The 21,543-nt window shown below is 59.9% G+C and overlaps 1 protein-coding gene across 11 annotated transcripts in view; it reads left to right on the top strand.

Moving 5' to 3' along the window:
• Window positions 1-14,032: 14,032 nt before the first annotated feature.
• The window catches only part of TLE3 (TLE family member 3, transcriptional corepressor), a 28,034-nt gene continuing 20,523 nt past the window's right edge, over window positions 14,033-21,543 (top strand). For 10 of the 11 annotated variants that reach the window (XM_030955063.1, XM_030955061.1, XM_030955056.1 and 7 more), the window contains exons 1-5: window positions 14,033-14,257; window positions 14,679-14,821; window positions 14,922-15,022; window positions 15,106-15,169; window positions 16,044-16,088. In XM_030955063.1, coding sequence (XP_030810923.1) covers window positions 14,798-14,821; window positions 14,922-15,022; window positions 15,106-15,169; window positions 16,044-16,088 — 234 coding nt within the window. In that variant the 5' untranslated portion in view covers window positions 14,033-14,257; window positions 14,679-14,797. The remainder of the gene's footprint in view (window positions 14,258-14,678; window positions 14,822-14,921; window positions 15,023-15,105; window positions 15,170-16,043; window positions 16,089-21,543) is intronic. The other variant, XM_030955052.1, reaches the window with a different exon arrangement.

The raw sequence follows: 21,543 nt of genomic DNA, 5'->3' as shown, positions 1-21,543 counted from the left end.
TTGGGATGATGACAGTGTTTGGGAGGGATGATATTTGGGGATGACACTGATGTTTAGAGATGATGCTGATGTTTAGGATTGATGCTGATATTTAGGGATGATGGCGGTGTTTGGGGGTGATGCTGATGTTTTGGGATTATGCTGATATTTGGGAATGATGCAGATGTTTGGGATGATGCTGATATTTGGGATGATGCTGATATTTGGGAATGATGCAGATGTTTGGGATGATGCTGATATTTGGGATGATGCTGATATTTGGGAATGATGCTGATGTTTGGGATGATGCTGATGCTTGAGGGTGATGCTGATGCTTGAGGGTGATGCTGATATTTGGAGGTGATGCTGATATTTGGGATGATGCTGATATTTGGGATTATGCTGATATTTAGGGATGATGGTGTTTGGGGATGACGCTGATATTTGGGGGTGATGCTGATGCTTGGGGGTGATGCTGATATTTGGGGGTAATAGTGATATTTGGGGGTGATGCAGATGTTTGGGGGTGATGGAAACATTTGGGGATGATGCTGATGTTTGGGATGATGCTGAGGTTTGGGAATGATGCTGATGTTTGGGGATTATGCTGATATTTAGGGATGATGCTGATGTTTGGGGATGACGCTGATATTTGGGGATGACGCTGATATTTGGGGGTGATGCTGATATTTGGGGGTGATGCAGATGTTTGGGGATTATGCTGATATTTAGGGATGATGATGGTGTTTGGGGATGATGCTGATGTTTGGGAATGATGCTGATATTTGGGGTGATGCTGATATTTGGGGTGATGTTGATATTTGGTGGTGATGCAGGTGTTTGGGAATGATGCGGATATTTGGGATGATGCTGATGTTTGGGAATGACGCTGATATTTGGGGTGATGCTGATATTTGGGGGCGACACCGCTGTGGCCACAGCTCTCTGGCAGTGTCCGTAGCACCCACCATCCATGGGGAAGTTGGGAACCACCCCAGCGAGTGAAGCCTCTGTGGGAAGTCGGGATGAGCACCCAGGACCAGGATTTGTCCCCTAGCCCGGGATCCCTCCTGCTGCGGGGCTGGGGGCAGGCAGAACGCCCTGGTGCCCCGTGCCTGGCACCCCACATCCCTCTGCTCCCACAGCTCCGGGCTCCTTCCCCGGCATGTGGGGCTGGGCTGGGAGCGCTCCCTGCTCCCGCAGCTCCTCCCTCCCTGCCCCCGGCCCGGGAACGCCGCTGAGGATTTGCATGGGGCCGTCATGAGGCTGTAAGTCTCATTTAAGGCAATAGAGGTGCTTAATTTCACAGGGAAAAACTTAATGGAGCCCTCGGTTCCCAGGCGCTGCTTCCCTGACATTTTACAGCCTTTGGAAGCGTCGCTTAATGACGGCCACAATCCCGAATCCCTGGGTTCTCCTGACCCTCAGGAAACAAAATAAAGCTGCTTGGAGGGGAAAAAAAAAACCAACCCAACAACAAAAAACAACGGAGCAGGTGTTGTGGAAAAGTCGGGAGATGCAAATTCCTCCTTCTCATTAATGAATGTATTTATTCCACGGTTCCACCTGTCCGGGTGACGTCTCTCCCTCCCGGAGCCTTCTCACAGCAGATTAAAGTGCACTTTTATCACCATCCTGAAAGGCATTTCAGGAGGGAACATTAGTTCTCCTACATTATTCCCGCATGTTAGAAAAAGTGTCTTTTTAAAATATTAGACAGCAATCGAGGTTAATTTAAACCACATCAAACACGCACGGCTGCTCTGCCGGAATCCTCCCCCTCCGCCGGCAGCTCCGCGATGCTCCGGCCGCAGGCGGAGCTCGGCGGGGCCCCGGAGCTCCCTCGGCACGGGGGAGAGGCGGGACAGGGATGGGGGAACCCAAAATCCGCACAGGAGAGGTCCTGGAGCATCGGGGCAAAATCCATCGGGTGCCGGTGGAAAATCCATGCGGTGCCTTGGCAGCTCATCCAAGTGTCTGCTCAGCCAGGTGTCCCCTCATCCAGAGGGCAGGGATGGATGGGATCTTGGGCAGGAATTCCCGGCTGTGAGGGTTTGAGGCCCTGGCACAGGGTGCCCAGAGCAGCTGTGGCTGCCCCTGCATCCCTGCAGTGCCCCAGGCCAGGCTGGAGCAGCCTGGGACAGTGGGAGCTGTCCTTTTCCATGGAACAGGACAAGATTGAGTGTCCCATCCCCCATCCCATCCCATCCCATCCCCCATCCCATCCCATCCCATCCCATCCCATCCCATCCCATCCCATCCCATCCCACCCCATCCCGTCCCGTCCCATCCCATCCCATCCCATCCCATCCCATCCCATCCCATCCCATCCCATCCCATCCCACCCCCATCCCGCATCCCGTCCCATCCCATCCCATCATCCCATCCCATCCCACCCCATCCCATCCCATCCCATCCCATCCCATCCCATCCCATCCCATCCATGGGGATGCGAAGCTGCTCCACCACCAAAGCTTTCAGGGCAGCACTTTCATCTGGTAAATGATTCCTTGTGGATTTGCATGAGGGTTCAGCTCCCGAGCTGGGCCTGCTTCAAAGGGCTGTGCCCAGCCGACTCCGGAGTGGGAATTCTGCATCCTTGGAGCAGCCCGGAACCAGTCTGCCCTGTTTGGGAATGCCAGGACTATCCGAGCTGCTTATTTAAAGCTTTAAAAAGCACCCGACTTCCTTGAAGTCATTAAAGCCTAACCTTTAAACTCCAGGAGTCTAATGGTTCAAGCCAAGCATAATGTTGAGGCACATCTGTGATAAATCTGCTTTTAATCTGCGCAGAGTGCTTTCCGTGGATTCCGAGGTGAACGTATGAGGTGTTGGCTGAGCGCACTGAGTGCCAGTAAAACCCCCCACGATCGTCATCTATTACCTTTTACACAAAGCAGCATTTAGTTTTATTAACTACTGAAATATACTGAAAACTGTTAAGAAAGCAGCGTGTAAATCTCGGAGATTCATGCTGCTTGATTTTATGGAGGCCTAATTCCTCGCCAAAGCAGCAGCCAAGCGCTTGGCCAATGACTTAATCGTTTGTAGCTGATTAACAGCGACCTGCCGCCTCATCCCGGGGATGCAGCCTAACCAGGGGTGCAGGGGGGCTCTGCTGGGACCCCCCAGGCACCCCAAAATTCCCCCTGCAGGGCCTCAGGTGCGGCTGTACAGTGGGGGTTGGAACTGGGGTGTGCCCGGCTGCAGGTGAGTGCTGGAATTCTGGGATGGTCGGGGTGGGAAGGGACCTGGATGTCACCCAGTGCCACCCCTGGCGCGGCAGGGACACGTCGCAGTGTCGCAGGCTGCTCCCAGCAGGGAGGTTTGGGCTGTGCTGCTGAGCTCCATCCCTGATCGCTGCTTCTCAGCCAGCAAATAGTCAGGAAAACAGGGGAAAAAACCCGTAAGCCGCAGCAAACCCTAAACACGGGAATAATTAAAAGGCAGAGGAAGTCAGCACAGGGGTGGGTGATTTAGGGACGTGCCCCGGGCTCTCTGGGGGCAGGGGGTGCTGGTGGTGGTGCCAGCAGCAGAGCAGGAGCTGCAGAGCCGGGCACGGCCGGGGGAGGAGGCAGCTCCGCACGGATTTGCCAGGGCACGGCTTGATTTTAATAAAAAGCTAAATTGAAAAGGGTTGTTGGGAAAGCTGCTCCAGATCTAGAGGGAAATAACTCCGGCTCAGGGCTGAGGAAGCCAAAATGTGTTTTGGTTCTTTCCACTTTTGGAAGAACTGTCGAGTGTTGTTGGGTTTTCGGGTTTTTTTCTCTCTTGCTCTCTCCCCGTTCCTCCCCCTCCTGTGATTATTCAATTTGCCATGAAAGCTGGGACCAAACCAAACCCTCGGTGCCAAAACCTCCGCACTTGGAGAACATTCGGGCCCGGAGCTGGAGCTTAAATTACATCTCGCACATGGCCCCAGCCGCACGGGGTTCCAGTCCAAGACACACACGAGTTGCCGGTTGTTGGAACCCGGCTCTGAAGGAGCCGCTCTCCGCCCGGGGGGTTCTCTCTCTTCCCAAAGTCAGGGAAGAAAAAAAATATCCCGGTGCTCTGGGACGCGTTGCTCACGCAGGAACCCCCAGGGCCGGGGCCGCCCTTTTGGGGGATTTGGGTTTCTGTCCCAGGGTGGATTTGGGGTCCCAGGGTGGATTTGAGGTCCCAGGGTGGATTTGGCGTCCCTTCTCGCTGAGTTGGGCCGCCTCCCGCTCCCCTTTTCGGTAGGAAACAGGAGGGAGCAGCTCCTGCTGGGACTCGGAGCCCCGGGGCTGCCACAGCGGGGACAGGACGTGCTGACAGCGAGCTGGGAACAGCCCTGGCCCCGGGCTGGGCAGGCTCGGAGCCTCCCCGGCCTCCGTGCCTGCCCCGGGGCCATTCCCGATGGGATCGGCCTTTCCCAGGAGCCGGCTGAGCCCCATCTCCCGCTCCGTCGGGGCCTCCCTGCCCATGGATCCCCTGGGATCCGAGCAGAGATCAGATCCCCCGGCCCCTCTCCTTTCCCATTTCTCCAGTTTCCCTTCCCCCCGCATTCCCACATCCCTCCCCATCCTTTGCATCCACCACAGCCACAAACCAGGCGCATCCTCCCCTCCCGGAGCCCATGCCCGGGGAGCTGCGGGCCCGCTCGGAGCCCTCGGGGCGTTCCGGGGGCGCTCGCCCCGAAATGCGGCGGTTTGACAATTAACAGCTCCTTCCAGCCGCGTTTGCATCTCCCGCAGCCCGAGCGGCGTGTCCGGGCAGGCTGCGGGCTCCGGGACCGGCTCCGGGGCCAGCAGTGATCCCCCGGGCCGGGCCGGGCCGAGCCGGGTCAGCTCCGCCGGCCTCGCTCTCCTTTGAACGCGCTCGTCCCAATTATCCCCAATTCCCAGCAGCCAGACAGCTTTGAACCTGCGGGAGGATTTGTGCCGGTTCCAGGCGGGAGCAGCCCCAGCCACATGAAAAAAAAAAGGAAAAAAACAAAAAGAAAAGGTATTTCTGGAGCTATTAAAGAAGTATCTTTTAATGGTTTAATAAAATAACAGCGCGGGAACGAAGCCTCTCTGATGTCCAGAGCAGATTCCTCCAGAGCATCGTCCGGGAAGGATTTTCCAAGCATTCTGGGATGTCCCTAGTGAAGGAGCTGAAAGGGACCCCGGAGGCTCCTCACGGCCGCTCCGAGCTCGCCCAGAAGGACGAGGTGAGGGAGGTGGAACAGCAGGGCTGTAATCCCATTTATTTTGGGATTTATTTGGGGCCGTCTGGTGCCCCTTTGCAGGCACCCCTGATAAACGCTGGCTCGGGCAGCTTTCATTGCTCTCCTAAAGCAAGAAATAGGAACATTCATGATCTAAGCAGGAATTTCTCGTGCTCCAGAGGCATCATTTGTTGTTTTATCCTTTCCCTCGGGTTTGGGGGCCATGCAGGTTGGGTTCCAAACCCCCTCAATGAGCTGGAACCGAGGATACAGAGCTGTTGGAGGGGCTGATGGTGCCTCAGCACGAGGGTGATGGGGCCAAAAGGGAGACCCCAAAGAGCCCAGCAGCTCCAATGAACCCAGAGCCCTTGGAGTCCCAGAATCCCGGGGTGGTTTGGGTTGGAAGGGACCTTCAAAGGCCTCCAGTGCACCCAGGGACCCCTTCCCCAGCCCAGGCTGTGACTGCTCACCCCTGGGAATGTCCCAGGCCAGGTTGGATGGGGCTTGGAGCACCCTGGGACAGTGGAAGGTGTCCCTGCCATGGCAGGGGTGGGATGGGACGAGCTTCAATGTTCCTTTCCACCCAAACCATTGGGAATCCCACGATCCTGTGATTTGACACAGACTGGAAAGCCCTGACCCCTCGGGAGCTCTCCCAAGCACTGCAGGGAAAGGCAGCTGCTGCCCTTCCAGAGGTGGGGATGGCCTCCACGGCCGGCATGAGGCACGGGGAGCTGGGCTGGGCCCTTGGCTCGGGGCTGCTCCGCAGGCTGGGCTCAGCTCCTGCTGCAGCATCGCCCGCGGGCCCCGCCGAGCTCCCAGCCCTGCCCTTCCCAGGCTCACCGGGGTGCAGGGCTGTCATTCCCGGGGCTCTTCCCCTGGGAATTCCCATCCAGGCTGGCCTGGGCTGTGCCAGAGCCCCCATGGAAAGCTCCTGGCGCTGGGCTGGCACAGCAGCTCCCAGGCCTGGCTCCTCAGGGGTGCCACAGGGATTCCCGTGCTCCCAAACCCACTCCCAGCAGTGCCATGGCTGTCTCCGGAGTGTGAAGCCCTTCCCAAACTTCCCAGCTGGCTGACAAAGCTCTCTGGGATGTGGCACTCCCGGGGATTTGCTGGATCTTCCCAGAATGGCCCCACACAGTCACTGCCCTCGGAGAGAGGGGACAGAGGGGACAGAGGAGACAGAGGGGAGCACAGAGGGCACAGAGGGCACAGAGGGCTGCTCCCTCCCTCAGCTGACAAGAGCCAGCTCTGCACCCGGGCCTGGCATTCCCCACAGTGTTGGTCAGACACTGAAATCCATTCATTTGTCCAAAAACAAACCCGCAGGGCTCTCCTTGTCCCACACGGGGACAAAGCCGCTCCCTGTCTGCTCCTGGTGCTCTCCCCACAGTGACAGCGGGCACAGCCCCCTGCCAGCCCCACAGATGGCACCGGGGGTGGCACAGGCGCCCTGGGGAAGGATTTGGGGTGGGGAGTGAGGCTGAGCTCTGGTCCCCTCCATCCCCCCGAGCTGCAGAGCCAGGACAGAGCTGAGGGCAGTGGTTTGGCTCCAGGGCACCTGGTTTAGGGTCAGGCTGTAAACCAAGGCTAAGAATTAAGGATTGGGAGACAAGGATGGGGATGCTGTGCTGCCCACCAGGATGGATGAATGGATGGATGGATGGATGGATGGATGGATGGATGGATGGATGGATGGATGGATGGATGGATGGATGGATGGATGGAACCATGGATGGATGGATGGATGGATGGTGGAGGGATGGATATATGGATGGAAGAAGCCCCAGTCCCAGCAGTGCTGGCTGGTGGTGGTGGATGGATGGATGGATGGGTATGGTGGATGGATGGGGAGATGGACGAGTGGAGGAGCCCCCGATGGAGGAGGAGGAGGAAGAGCCCAGCCCAGCGTGCTGGCTTTGGGCAAGCAGGGATCCCGAGGGTACCAGCCGCTCATGACAATCGCCAAGAGAGAGAGACCCCAAGGAGCCCAGCAGCTCCTGGGATTGGCAAAGAGAGATCCCAAAGAGCCCAGCAGGTCCCGGGAGCAGCGCTGAGCCCGGGCCGCTCCCGCTGCCGCACTCTCGTGTCTCGGCGGTGAATGTCTTCCTGCTTAAAAGCTCTCCAAATCACGGGGGCAGCTTGTTTTGACATTTGATTAGCCGCAGAGAACAACTCGAGTGCTTGAGTGACTGAGGGAGGGAGGGAGGGAGGGAGCTGCGCCGGGGGAGCGGAGCTGAGCGCCCCGGCCCTTCCCGGGAGCGGCACCGGCCAGGGGCGGCGGGCACCGCTCCAGGCCGGGATAAGTGGGCTGCCGGGAGAGGCGAAGGCGACGAGAGGAAGTGGTGAGTGAAGTCAGCTGAAAACAGTTTCTTCTGCTCGCTCTGACTCATAAATTTCATTAATACCCAGGCGGCAGCATCCCCCAGCAACGTACACAGCCCGAGCGGGATCCGGGACGGAAACCCCCGCAGGCCGAGCGGGGACCCCCCGTCCCGACCCCCCTGTCCCGACCTCCCGGTGGCCTCCGCAGGTCCCTGAGCGTGTCCACCTCGTGTCCACGCCTTGTCGGGCCGCCGCTGCTGGGCCGGGAGGGCTTTGGGATCTTCCCCCCGCCCGCCGCCCTCCCGCAGCCCTGAACTGCCCGGGGTTTGTTTTCTTTCTCTGCCCAGACCTACAACAAGTTGTGTCAGGCCGGCGGTGACACTGCAGGGCTGTTTTGCTTTCCCTCGCTATCATCGCTATCAAGTAGGAGTTAACAGCTCTTGTTTATACAATGCCTATCTGGCCAGGGGCTGATTTAATACCTCCCACTTCTTTTAAGTGCAAATAGACTCTAATGTGTGTATTAGGCTACTTGAGCGGCTGTTCTGCCGAAATACTCGCTTTCCAAATAACTTATCAGCAGTTAATGCCGGCCAGAGGAGAAGAGCAAACTCCTTAAGAATTTAGCAATAACAAAAAGAAAACAATGCCTTTAATATTCCCCCCTTTCCCCGGGCTAAGCCTTTGGCCGCACGGAGCTCGCTGGGATTTCTCAGGCGGGATCCTGGGATGGTTCACGGGTCACGGCCCGGACCCGGCTGCTCCCGAGCATCCCAAAGCCGCTCGGGGACGGGGCCCGCTCCCGGCCCCGCAGCCCCGCGGCCTCTCCCGCGCCACCGGCGGGCTGGGAGCAGCGGCCGCGCCGCTCGGGCAGCGTCTGCAGCCACGCTTGGCAGGAGAGACAAAGAGAAACCTCATCCCTGAGCGAAACTGCGGAGTTTCTGCTGAGTCACAGCCATCGGGGAACGGGGAGAGCAATTACAGCCGAAAACTGGGAAGGCATCCCAAACAAATTGGTTATAATTAACAAGTAGAAGAATAACACCAGTAATACCATTAGCAGGCCCAAAAGCCATTTGCAATATAATATCTATAATTAGACAGCGCTCAGCAAAAGCCGGGGCTGAGCTGTTTGCCCCGGGAGGGGAGGGAGGGCAGGTGAGCCCGAGGCACCGCGGGCCGGGATCCGGGGGCGGCGGGCACGGGACAGCACCCAGGAGCTCCCAGGAACATCCAGGAGGATCCAGGAACATCCAGCAGCAGTCAGGAGCATTAAGGACCATCCAGGAGCACTCAGAAACAACCAGGAACATCCCGGAGCATCCAGGAGCATTCAGGACCATCCAGGAGCAGCCAGGAATGTCCAGGGACACCCAGGAGGGTTCAAGAGCATCCAGAAGGATCCCGGGAGTCTCCAGGAGCATTCAGGAGCATCCCTGAGGATGCCAGAGTGACCTGGCTCCAGCCACAGGGCATGAGCAGGATGTGCAGGGAACAGTTGAACCTGTCTTCCTCTCCCACATCCTCCTGAGGATTTAACTTGGACATTCCCCCCCGGAATGTCCCAGGCCAGGCTGGCCGGGGCTCGCAGCAGCCTGGGACAGCGGGAGGTGTCCCTGCCATGGCAGCGGTGGCACTGGATGCGCTTTAAGGCCCCTTCCAACCCAAACTGGAGCTGCTGGGATGGGACCCGGGCTGCAGTGTGAGTCCTGGGCACGATCCCTCTTCCTGCGGTCCCCCATCCTGGGCAGAACTTGGCAATTCCAGCTCTTTGGAGCTGTCTGTGCTGCCGGGAGGGCTCTGGCGCTCTCCCTGCCCCAAACCCAGGCAGAGAAGTGCCGGCTTTGGTGCCGGCAGCGTGCCGGGGGCTCGGGGGGTTCTGGGGGGTCCCGGGCCGGGGTGCTGCCCCCAGAGCCCCCCCGGCCGTGCGGCAGCAGCCGGAGGCGCCGGGCTGGGCCGGGCACCGGCGTTGCTCAAGCAAATCCGCGGCTGAGGGCGAGGTCCGGGGAGCCGGGCTTGTGAAAGCCGCGGCAATCGGGGCCTGTTGTGGCAACGGCGGCAACCGCCTGGAGACCTCGGAATGGTCCGGGGGGAAGGGACCCCAAAGGGCTCAGCCTGCCCCTGCCACGGGCAGCGACATCGCCCTCCGAGCGTGCTGCTCCTGCCCCGCCCCGGTACCTCCCCCGGTGCCGCCACCACCGAGCCCCGGGGCCAGAGGGGCGCAGGACTGAGCCCTCTCCTGCCAGGGGAGCTGGAAAACCTCGGTGCCGAGAGCAGAGACAGCCCAGCTCCCCGCAAAGCCAATTATCCAAATATCCAAATATCCGAATATCCAAATAAATATCCAAATATCCAAATAAATATCCAAATATCCAAATAAATATCCAAATATCCAAATCTCCGGGCTCGCAGGCTCCCGAGCGCTGCGCTGCCTCCCCGCTCCGCAGTCCCTGTTTAGATAAACTTGAAAGCTGAAGGGAATTTGGCAGGCAGGGTCCTGCCCTGCGCGGAGGGCAGATAATGTCACCTGCAGTGTAAACACACACCGGTGACCGGGGCTGGCACCGCCTTGTCAGCGATAAAGTCACCTCTGGGGCGGCTCCCGTCACGCCGGGCTGTGCCCCGGGGAGGAGGGGACAGGAGGGGACACAAGGGACACACGTGGGAGCGGCTGTGTGGTCCGCGCGCGGGCATCAACTCGGGCCCCGCCGCCTTCTCCCGCGGCCCCGCAGCAAATCCGCATCGCCCCGGGGAGCTGCGGCCCCTTCCAGAGCCGCGGGGACATCCCGGGGGTCCCGTCCTGACCCGTGTCCCGCAGGAGGCCGGGGGTGGCGGTGGCTGTGCAGACCCTTCCCGAAGTCCCTGCCCTCATCCTGAGGGATTCTCCCTCCCTTGTGTCCCTCCTGGGGTTTGGGGGCTGTGGACACCCCCGAGGGGTGGCAGTGGCAGCGGCAGCGGCAGGAGGATGGGGACAGAGGCTGATCCCGCAGAGGGCTTTCGGGAAGGGGAAGGGGAAGGGGCAGCTCGGGCGGTTTCCCCGAAAGGCTGCAGGGGACAGGACGGTGTCACCAAGTGTCACAACACCCGTGCCCAGCAGCTGAGCCCGAGGTTTCTCCCCGGACGCGGAGAGGGAACATCTCCAGCTTCCTTTCCCGGCTGTGCCACCTCACAGGGCGCCAGGAACGGGGCAGAGCCACCCTTGGAGCTGTGACATCCCCACATTGTCCCCAAAACCCCAATCCTCCCGCTCTCCACGGGGACACCATCCCATGGGGAGCTGCTCTTTGCATGGCACTGGGATGGTGACACTGAGCACCACCAAACGTCCTCAAAGCCTTCATCCTCATCCTCATCCCCACCTGGAGGGGGCTCCATCCTCGGGACACCACGTCCCCACTGATGTCCACACTCGTGGCCAGCTGGGAGAGGAGACAGCAGCTTCTCCCTCTGAGGCTTCTCCCAAGATCCTGCAGAAAAAGAAAACCCAAGTCGGAAAAAGAAAAATAAGTTCTGGGAAAAGATCACGGGTTTCTAATTGGGATGTGCAAATATCAATTTAAGCAGACCTTAAATCAATATGAACCAGAACGTTTCCTTTCACCCCTAATCGTTCTTTTGATTTTTTTCTTTCCCCCAACCAGGTGAGTTTTAATAAGCTAAAATAAAACATCTCCTCTTTCAGTGCAGTCCCAGCATGAGAAATATCAATTAACAGAGCCATCCTCAGCCCTTGGAGTTCACCACAACAGCGCTGGAGCTGCGGCTCGATGGGAATGGGAAGAAAATTACAACCTTTTCAGGGAAACCATTAAGTAAAAATCAGAATTTGTCCATAAGTACCACAGGGGGAGGGGCACAGCCCAGCTAATGGCTTCTATTTTGAGCAATAAAGTGAATTTTCAGTGCAAAATCGCCGCTTTCTGTTCCTCTCCCAGTGGCCTCACGTCCCCTGAGTCTGGCTCTGGAAAGTCCCTGGGACAGAGAGTCTGGCTCAGCCCCACCACGGGAATGACCCCCTTTTCCACGTCTTCCAGTTCAGGGGGTACAGAGTGAGGACTGGACACAATCCTTGAACCCTGGAGCTGCTTGGAAAGGACCTCAAAGCCCATCCAGTGCCACCCCTGCCATGGCAGGGACACCTTCCACTGTCCCAGGTCCCAGCCTGGCCTTGGGCTCTGCCAGGGATCCAGGGGCAGCCCCAGCTGCTCTGGGAATTCCAGCCCAGCCGGGAATTCCCAATTCCCAATCTCCCATCCATCCCTGCCCTGGCAGTGGGAGCCATTCCCTGTGTGCTGTCCCTCCATCCCTTGTCCCCTGTCCCTCTCCAGCTCTCCTGGAGCCCCTTCAGGCCCTGAGCTCTCCCTGGACCCTCCCCTTCTCCAGGGGAACATTCCCAGCTCTCCCAGCCTGGCTCCAGAGGGGCTCCTGGAGCAGCTCTGATCTCCCTGATGATGCTGGGATCCAGTGGGGTCTCACGGGGGGGCAGAGGGGACAATCCTCCCTTTCCTGCCGGGAATGGGCTGCGGAGAAGGGCAGAGTGCTGGGGAAGGGCAGCGTGACCCAATGCCGGGCCTGCCCAAGGGGAGGATTCCCAGGTGCTGATCCCTTTGCTTTGGGATGTCCTGGGAGCAATGGCAGAGTGTGACACTGGGAGCTCGGCCACGTCCCTCCACTAAATCCCTGTCACCTTGGCCCCCTCGGAGAGGGCACTTTGCAGGGGGAATAAGGACCACGAAGGTTTCCAGGCTGGCTCCTTGCCATTAATTTTTGTTGTTTCTCCAGCACCGGCGGTTCCAGGAGCTGCTCCTGCTCCGAGTGCTCCGGGGAGCTGTGCTCCCACATGATCCCAGCCCCCAGCATCTGCCTGACAGGGGGGATTTGCACCACAATGGGGGTCCCGATGGGTCACTCGAGGGACACCAGTGGACATCCCGGTGGACACCCCATTGTCCATCCTGATGGGTGCCCCTGTGGATATTCCAAGGGATGGACAACCCAATGTTCATTCTGATGCGTGCTCCAATGGATACCCCAAGGGATGGACACCCAGTGTCCATCCCAATGGATGCCCCATTGGATACCCCAATGGATACCCCAACATCACTCCGACATGCCCTGTGCAGTGCAGGGGATTGACAAAGAGCTGCTGCCCGGACAGAGGCAAAGCCCCCACAAAAAACCGCGAAAGGCGTCAAAATGAGGGAATTGGGAAGAGCTGGGAATGACGGAGGCGGCGGGAAGGTTGCGGAGGCAGCGGCCCCGCCGTGACTCCGCTCCGCGCTCGATCCGCTCCTCGTTTTGCGGCGCTCCGGCCGCGCCCCACGTGGGGCAGGGGCGTGGCCCGGCGGCGGCAGCCAATGGGCAGCGCCGGGCGCTGACAGCGCTCGTCACGTCAACAACCGGAACGCGCCCAATTAGCGGCGGGCGGGGGGCCGGGGCACCCCCGTCCCGCACCCGGGGGTCAGCGGGGCGCTCGCACCCCCGCGCCCGGGGAGCGAGGAGCGGGGCGGCGTTTCGGGGCGCTTTGCCCGTTCCTGTTTGTTATTTAAGCGGCGGTGTTTCATTCTTGTCGAGTGAGCGGCGAGGCGCGGCGTTGCCGCAGAGATCGCGGCGGTGCCGCGGCCCGCCCGGCTCGGCGGTGACAGATTGTTTGAGCTGGAGGAAGCGCCGGCCCGGGCTAATTACGCCGCCATGGCGGGCGGGCGGCGGGCGGGGGCCGCGCGACGGCGGCCCCGCGTGGTTTTGATTGACAGCGCTGCTCCCTCCAGCCAATAGCGTTGGAGCAGCGGCCTGCTCCGCGCCGTGATTGGCGGAGGGGGCACTGAGCGGCGCGCGGCCCCACGTGGGGCGGAGGCTCCGTCTGACGCGCGGGCGAGCGGCCATTTTGTGCGCTGGGCCGGGCCGGGCCCGGCCCGCCCGTGGGGCCGCCGGTGCTGTGGCCCCGCTCCCTCCGGCCCGCCGGGACCGGGGCTGCTCCCGCTCCGCTGCGGCGGCCGGGGAGTCCCCCGCGGGGCCGCAGCCGGGTGTCCCGCGGGCGCGGCGGGAAGGCCTGACGTTAACGCCATTACCCGTGTTCCTCGTTAAAGCCCCTCAGGCGTGAGGGGAAGCGCGGAGGGGGAGCAGCGCGGCCCTCACGACACATCAAAGGGGCCGCGCGGCCGCCGGGGGAGGCTGGGCGGCCTTGCCGCCGCCCGCCGGTGCGGGGGACTCGTACCGAGCGCTTTCCCGGTGCGGAGCGGAGGCGCTCCGGTGCCACAGCGCCCGTGTTTGTTTTACCGCCCGAACCGGGCCGCCGGAGCCGGGTTACGGCAGCGCCGGGCCCGAGTCACAGCCGGGCCGGGGGGCGCGGGGCGGGGCCGGGCCTGCGCGGGGCGGGGCCCGAGGTGGGCGTGGCCCGCGGCCACCCCTCCGTCAGACACAAGCTGCCATTGTGACGTTACACCAGCGCCGTCCAATCAGCACCTGCCGGCGGCTGCCCACGTGGGCGCGGCGCGCTTCGATTGGCTGGCGGCGGCGAGGCCGCCCGGGTTTTGTCCCCCGCCCGCCGCCCCGCTCCGCCCGGGCGCTGTGGCGGCACCGCGTGCTCGGGCGCCGCTGCCCCGCTCCGCGCCCGCTCCGCGATGGCTCCCGGAGTTACGGCGATCCCGGCTGGACGCAGCTGAACGGCCGCCCCCGGGCGGGGGACCCGCTCGCACCTCGCATGTCCGCGGCGCCCGGGAAGTCGGATGTGTACGGCCTTCCTCCCCCTCCTCCTCTCCTCCATGGCCGTCGTGCTCCGGCGTTAGTTCCTGGCTTTGCTTCCCCTTCTCCCGGCCGCAGGAATACCGCGGGACCCTCCTCCCGCCGCCGCGTTGTTGTTGTTGTCGCTGTGGCTTTTTGATCTATTTTTTTTCCTTTTTTTTTTTTCCGGCGGGGGGGGGGGTGGTTGATTTTTTTTTTTTTTTTTTTTTCCGCCAGTGAGTGCCGGAAGGAGGGGGGCTGAGGAAGCGGAGGCCCGCGGAGCGCGGCGGCCGGGGGGGTCGGCACCTGGCCCCGGCGCTGCGGGGCTGGGCTCGGCTCCGCGGGCGCCTCCCCGGCGGTGCGGGGCCGGGCTGGGGGGGGGGGGGGAACGTGCGGGGGGGAACCGGCCGGGCCCGCTCCCCCCCCCCCTCCGCCCTCCCCTCCGCCCCCGCACGGACTTTCCTCTCGTCCCTTTGTTCAGTTCTCGGCCTCTCCGGGAGCGCTCCGAGGCCGGCGGGCAGCAGCGGCAGCTCCGCACGTCGCGATCGCCGTAGCGAGGCTCGGCGCGGCTGCTTCCAGTGACCGCGCCCCAGCCCGGCCATGTACCCCCAGGGCCGGCACCCGGTGAGTCCCGGTACCCCCCGCCGCCCCCGCTCCCCTCCCTCCGGCTGCCCCCCCCTCCCGGTAACCCCCCCCCGGTAACCCCCGCGGCCGCTTCCCGCAGGCTCCGCACCAGCCGGGCCAACCGGGCTTCAAATTCACCGTGGCCGAGTCCTGCGACCGGATCAAGGACGAGTTCCAGTTCCTGCAGGCCCAGTACCACAGGTGAGCCCGGGGGGACCCCCGGCCGCCCCCCCCGCCCCGAGCCCCCCGGTTCCGCAGGGTCTCACCGTGCGCTCTCCCCCCAGCCTCAAAGTGGAGTATGACAAGCTGGCGAACGAGAAGACCGAAATGCAGCGCCATTACGTTATGGTGAGAGACTTTAATCAGATTTCGGATCAGCCTGCAAATGTCATTAGCTGCGAGCTTGCGAACGGGGGGGACCAGGGGACCCCCCCCGGCACGGGCACTGCCTGCCCGGGGACCCCCGGCTTGGGGGGCGGCGGTGCCCGGCGCTCCGAGCCCCAGCCGGCTGCCAGCGCCATCCCAAGTTTCCTGTTAACCCCTTTGGAGCGGTGCTGCGGCCGCGGGGGGGCTGCGGGGGGGGTGGGCTGGAGCGGCGACCCCGAGCTCGGGGGGATCCCGGGTGCTCGTGGGGTCCCCCCCGCGCTTGCCCCGAGGCCACCCGGGAGCCATCGCGGCTCCTCCCCCCGCTCCCGTTCATCCTTCCCGAGGGAAATGGGCACTTTTGTTGCCACAAAACGCTCTTTTTAAAGCTAAATCAGCATGCCGGGCCCCCGGGTGGGCTCGTTGGGGGTTCTGGTGGGTTTGGCCGGGCCCTGCACCCCCTTTGCTGGCCGCTCCCCTGGTCCCGGGGGGGAACAGATCACCCCCCCCCGGTGAGAAGCTGGATTTTTGGCCAGACTCCGGGCTGTACCTGTTCTGCCAGGGCTGAGCAGACGCCTGTCACCCAGCTCTGCGCCTCTTTGTTTTTCTAAGTAGCTTAGGAGGAGAAAACAGGAGTCAAAAGGAGTGTCCCCTCGTTAAGTGCCTGCCAGTTAAACCCATAAACATCTGCTTATTATAAGGTGTAATTTCCTTGGCTACCCGTGCTTTAAGCCCAGTTTTGCCCAGGATGCTTTTTGGTAATGACCTTATGCAAATGCCTTCTGTGAATTGAATTCAAATTCTCCTTGGCTCTCGTGTTTAATTGAATTTATTTCTATTTTTTTCTCTCCTTCCCCAGTACTACGAAATGTCGTACGGTTTGAATATTGAAATGCACAAACAGGTGAGTAATTTCGAGGGGGGAAGTTGCGATTGATTGATCTCCTGTTGCCCTTTTCCTCCACCTGAGGTAAAATCGGCCCTGATTGCACTAAATGGGGAATAAGTGCTGGAGGCAGGGATGTGACTCCAGGTGGGATCCCGCGGCCCGGCTGTTAAATTGGCACCGCAGGTTGATGGCACTCGGTGGGGTTATTTTGTCGATATTCACGAGGAATTTCGGTTTTCGGCAGCGTGTTTATGCAAAGAGGTGAGAACAGCCTCGCCTCCCGTGCTGGGAGGTCAATACCTGGAATAGCGCGTTCCCAAGGCTTGGAAAACACTGATAGGGGCTGTGCTGGCCTCTGCTCGTGTTGTGGGTACAGCAGGGCTGTTTGTAAGGTCATCCCCAGCTCCCGGCCCTGCCGGAGCGTGAGACCGAGCCGGGAATTATCTCCAGAGCTCACCGCGTGTTGCTCAATGGCACGGAGTTGTCTTTGCATCTGGGAAGTGAAGCAATGTTTGGGGCTGGTTGGGGTTTTGGTTTTGTCGGTTTTTTTTTTTTTCCTCCCTCCCCTCCCTTCCAGTCTTCTCTAATGTGTAACTTGCCTGAAGGAAAAAATAGAGAAAAGGCCCCAGCAGAATGTGGTGTGCTACCTTGATAAGATTATCGGTAAAGAGCCTAAAGGCTGCGCACATGATGGTAAAACTTAAAGGAATAAAGTTATTATTGAGATTAGACCTGATTATTTGTGCTGCTGCTGCTTACTGGTTTTAGAAGGAGTTCTAATTAAGAACTTAGGGCAGATAGAAGTTGACATCAACTTTGCCGCTCGCAAATCAGCCCCATTCAACTCCAAAGTGGTTTGGCTTAATAGCGGCATCGCCCTCCTCCTCCGAGGAGGCTCGCAGGGCGCTGATGAGATGCAAAGCAGCGTCTCTGAATGCGCTTCTCTCTTCCTCCCCTCGCCTTGCTGCGCCGTAGTCACGGGGCAGCGAAAATAATTCCTGCTTAGTCTTCAGTTTTTTATAAATATCTCCTTCCACGCAGATAATCCCGACTCCCCGCTCGGGGGCCGCTGCCCGGCCCCGGGGTCCTTGCGTGGGGGCTGCGGGACCCCCGAGCTCGGGGGAACGCGGCCAGCTTTGAGCTGGGGTGCTCGGGAACACCCCAAAATTCGGGATTGTGGGCTAGGCCCGGCCTCCTGCCAGGAAGGGACGGCGTTGGTGTGGCCAGAGGGACACAGAGCCTGCGGCCACCTCAGCAACACCCAGGGGACTCTGGGGTCACCTGGAGGGACCCCAGCCCAGGCTCTTGGGGCAGAGGGTCTCCTCTGCCCACCCTCCTCCTACCTGGGTGCTGGATGGCTCTGCTCAGTGCTGGGAGATGCTGGAATGATGGCCTGAGATGCTGGGGGAGATGCTGGAGTGACACCCCAGGATGCTGGGTTGGTTCCCTCGCTGGGAGAGGCTGGAATGATGGCCTGGGAGATGCTGGCTTGGTTCCCTCGGTGGGAGATGCTGGAATGATGGCCCAGGATGCTGGGGGAGATGCTGGAATGACACCCCAAGATGCTGGCTTGGTTCCCTCGCTGGGAGATGCTGGAATGATGGCCTGGGAGATGCCGGGTTGGTTCCCTCGCTGGGAGATGCCATTCCCAAGACGTTCCCAAGTGTTTCCCCCCGGTCCATGGGTGCGTCCCGAGGTTTGGCAGCGCCGGGAGGTGCGGATGGAGCAGCCCCTCCTCCGTGTGCCGCGGGGGTCTCGGGGCTGCCCCAGGAGCCGCAGAATTCCCGGTTTGGCTCGGTCCCCGCCCGTCCCGGTGCTTCCCGGTGCCGGCAGCCCAGGAGGCCGGCGTGGTCCCCGCTTTGCTGGGAGCCGTGCGAGCGATTCCCGCAGCATCCCGTGCCCGCCCGGGCGCTTCCCGGTGACATCTGCTGCGTGCCCGCTGCCGGGAACCGGGGCAAGCTGGAGCTGTCTCCTTCTCTAATTGACAGCAGCGCGGAGCAAACAAACAAAGCAGCCCGGGCTGCGCTTCCAGGCGAAAATGGGGCGAGCGGGGAGCGCCGGACCGCAGCGGGAGCCCGGGGAGGGCTTTCCCCCCTCTGCGGGGCCGCAGCATCCCCTGAAAGGCATCCCTGGCGCAGCATCCCCCCGGCAGGCATCCCGCAAGGCATCCCGCTAATTGCGGCGTGGTCCTGCCGGCATCTGGCTGAGGGTGGCTGGTCCTGAACAAACAAGTTTATCAGCTGACCTGTTTAGCGGTTGACTTGTGTTTATCTGCACACAATCAAGTAGACTGAAGTGCTTGAATTATTCATGCAGTGTCCTGCCCTCCAGACTTGACTGCTTGTGATTACATCTGCTCCAGACAAACATTGATGGATACTTCATCTTTAAGCAAAAGGGGATTGTCTGTCTGTGGGCTTATATAACAGATTATCTCTTCCACGCTGAATATTAAGTGTGTGCATATGTGGCTGCGTGTGGGGTTGGGGTTTTTTTTGCCTCCCCCCTTTCTTCTCGTTTTGTTTCTCGTTAGGAAAAAAATGGAGTTTCATAAACAACTCCATATGCAAGGAAATATTTAGGAAGTGATTCCCCAGTCGGTTGCAGTGAATTGCTCCTTACATCAGTCTTCCTGCTGAACTCAACTCCTCCCCCGGGCTCAGCTTTCCTAAACCCGGCTCCAATCAGGAGTTTTCTTTTGAAACGCCGACAAAACTTTTTTTCCTTTTTTTTTTTTCGGTCGGGTTAATTGATTTTTCCAAAAGAAACTTCCCTTCCCCTGTCGGCCGTGCATTGTTTCTGTGCAGATCTCCGTGGATAATCGCCGAGGGCAATAACCATTCCAAAAGGAAAACGCATTTTGCGTGGGGAAACGGGACACCTCGGAGGACAGAACCTTTGTGCTGCCTTTGATTCCTTGTTATGGCTGAGAACGCTCCACAGAAGCACTTCTTGTTTCCCTGCCTAATGCTTGGAACAAGCCTAAAGCCCCCAACACTTCCAGGGGAGAGAGGCAGCTTTTTGTGTGTGTATGTGTGTGTGTTTCTAGAATATTCTAGGAACACAATATCCTTTCTGTCGCGCTCGTTAGCAAGGAGTGCCAGGTAATAATTTGCTAAATACTTCAGAAGCCGAGTAATTTGCGAGCTGTGCTCTCAGCGCTCCCAAGGCAGAAGGGAATTCTGTCTTCCCTGGCTGAGTTTTGGGGGTTCCTGGGTGAATTCTGGGGGCTCCTGGCTGAGTTTCGGGGGTCTCTGCAAGCTTTACCCCATTGCTGGTGGTAATTCCCTAATGAGGGGCTGTGTCCTGCCCCTGCACGCCCCCGCCCTGAATTTAATTCTCATCAGCCAGGCTCTCCACTTTGCTAATAACGATAGCAGCCACAAATAGCTTTCAACATGCCATTGACAGCCCGCTTGGAGAGAGCACTTGAAATAGTGGTAGACAGCTGAAAGTACCCATAATTGTGCGCCCGAGTGAGAACCACACTGCTCAAGGGCCTGATTTTCATGTGCTTAAAGAGACAATATCCTGGTTTCAACAAATGCTGCTGGTGCTTCACGCCTCGTGTGATTTACTCCTCCTCCTGCCGGGGGAGGAGGGTTTGGGGGGGTCTGCAGGGGGCTGTGGGGTGCAGAGCCTTTGGGGAATCACCACGGGGTGTTTGTGGGGGGAGCTGTGCTTTGGAGACGAGGAGAAGCTTGGGGGCTGTGGGGTGGTGCTGGTGCTGTGTTCCTGCAGCCCCTGCAGGGGTTTAGGGTGCCCTGTGGGTGTAGGGATGGATTTGTTCTTTCCCAGGGAATGGTTGCATTCCCGAGGCTGCCAGAGCTACAGGAGCGTTTGGACAACGCTCTGGGGCACAGGGTGGGGTTGGTGGGGTGTCTGTGCAGGGCCTTGGATAATCCTGGTGTTCCCTCCCACCTCTGGAGATTCCTGGATTTGAGGATGTGTTATATATGTTTTGGGGTGTTGTGCAGTGTTCTGTGTTCAGCTCCTTCTCCCCATCCTTCATCCCACTGCATAAACCCAGCAGCAAGGGCAGGCTGGGCTTGGGGCTGGCGTGGCCCAAAATCTCCACCTGCCACGGCCTGGTGGGATTCCCTTCCCCACGGAGAATATTTTCCATCTGGGGGAGAGGTTGAGGGCTGTGTGATGTGTGCAGGGGGTTTTGGGGTTGTCCTGTGCAGGGGGTTTTGGGGTGTTCTCTGCAGGTTTGGGGTTGCTGTTTGGGGTTTTTTTGGGGTGTCCTGTGCAGGGTTTTTTGGGATGCTGAGCAGTGCCTGTGGGGCTGGTCCCTGATGGCGTCTCCATCCTCCCAGGAGCAGGGAGCCCAGCAGGGATCTGTGTGCTGTCCTGTGCAATGGGGGAGATGCTGGAACCTGTCTGGGGGGGTCACCCCGGGTCTGGCACATCCCTGCAGCTCCCCTTTGCCTCCTGGACATCCCAAGCTGAGACAATCTGGCGCAAGGAGTGTCCCCAGTGCCCAGAGCCCTGTCTGGGGTGTCCCCCCTACCCTGGATCCAGCCTGGAGCTCTGCACTCCCAGCTTTTGGGTCAGTTTTAAGGCTGCTCTGCCTCTGCCATGACTGACATCCGGGGGGTTATTTTTAAATTCCCTCTGCCCCATCCAGGTGTAGGGACGGGAGTGCAGGAGCTGCGGGGCCCAGCCAGCCCCAGCTATTTAACACCGAGCTGCCACCTCTCCCAGGCAGTGCCAGCAGCAGCTCCCCGTGTCCCCAAGTGCTTGGGATGCTGCTGGTGGCTCTGGCCATTTTGAGAGCAGGTGACAGGAGCCTCAGCCGGGGCCAAGTGGTGCCGGTGTTGATTTATCACCGGTGCAGATGTTTTCTCTGGTTTCACTGAAACCCCATGCCGGGAGGCTCCGGGCAGGGAGCAGGGCAGATTCCTGGCAGGGGCACACAGCGAGGGGGGATTAGCTGGGATTTCAGCTTCTCCCGACTCCTTGCCCTTTTTAACAGCCAGGAGGTGTTTGGGAGCCTCTCCCCGTGCCCCCTCCGGGTGTTTGATCCGCCCTGGTCCAGGGAAGATGCAGGGCAGCAGAAGGGGATGCGGAGCTGGGATTGCCATGGCAACCCGCGGTGGGAATGGAGGCTTTCCTTGGCAGGAGCAGCTGAGGTGGGGCTCAGGGGCTCTGGGCAAGGTGATGGATGAGCCCTGTGAAGGGGAAGGTGTCAGGCAGGGAGCCCTCCCATGTTCCCAGCGTTCCAGAGAATCCCCTTCACTCCCAGTTAAAGTTTTAATGGGGACAACTGGAGTTTAACGTGCCAGGGAATGGGGAGAGGGAAAGTGAGCAAATATTTAAAGATGATTGAATCTCGTGTTCGCAGGAAACCTCATGGTTGTAAACATAATATTTTGGACATCCAATATCTCTGTGCCTGATCCCACGTGGGAAGTCTCTTTCTGTGTGGAATGGGGAGTTTGGCTTCACATCTCGCTTGGAAATTTTG

This window comes from Camarhynchus parvulus, chromosome 10 (assembly GCF_901933205.1).
Source record: "Camarhynchus parvulus chromosome 10, STF_HiC, whole genome shotgun sequence".
Taxonomy (NCBI): Eukaryota; Metazoa; Chordata; class Aves; order Passeriformes; family Thraupidae; genus Camarhynchus; species Camarhynchus parvulus.
This window is presented reverse-complemented; position numbering and strand designations above follow the sequence as displayed.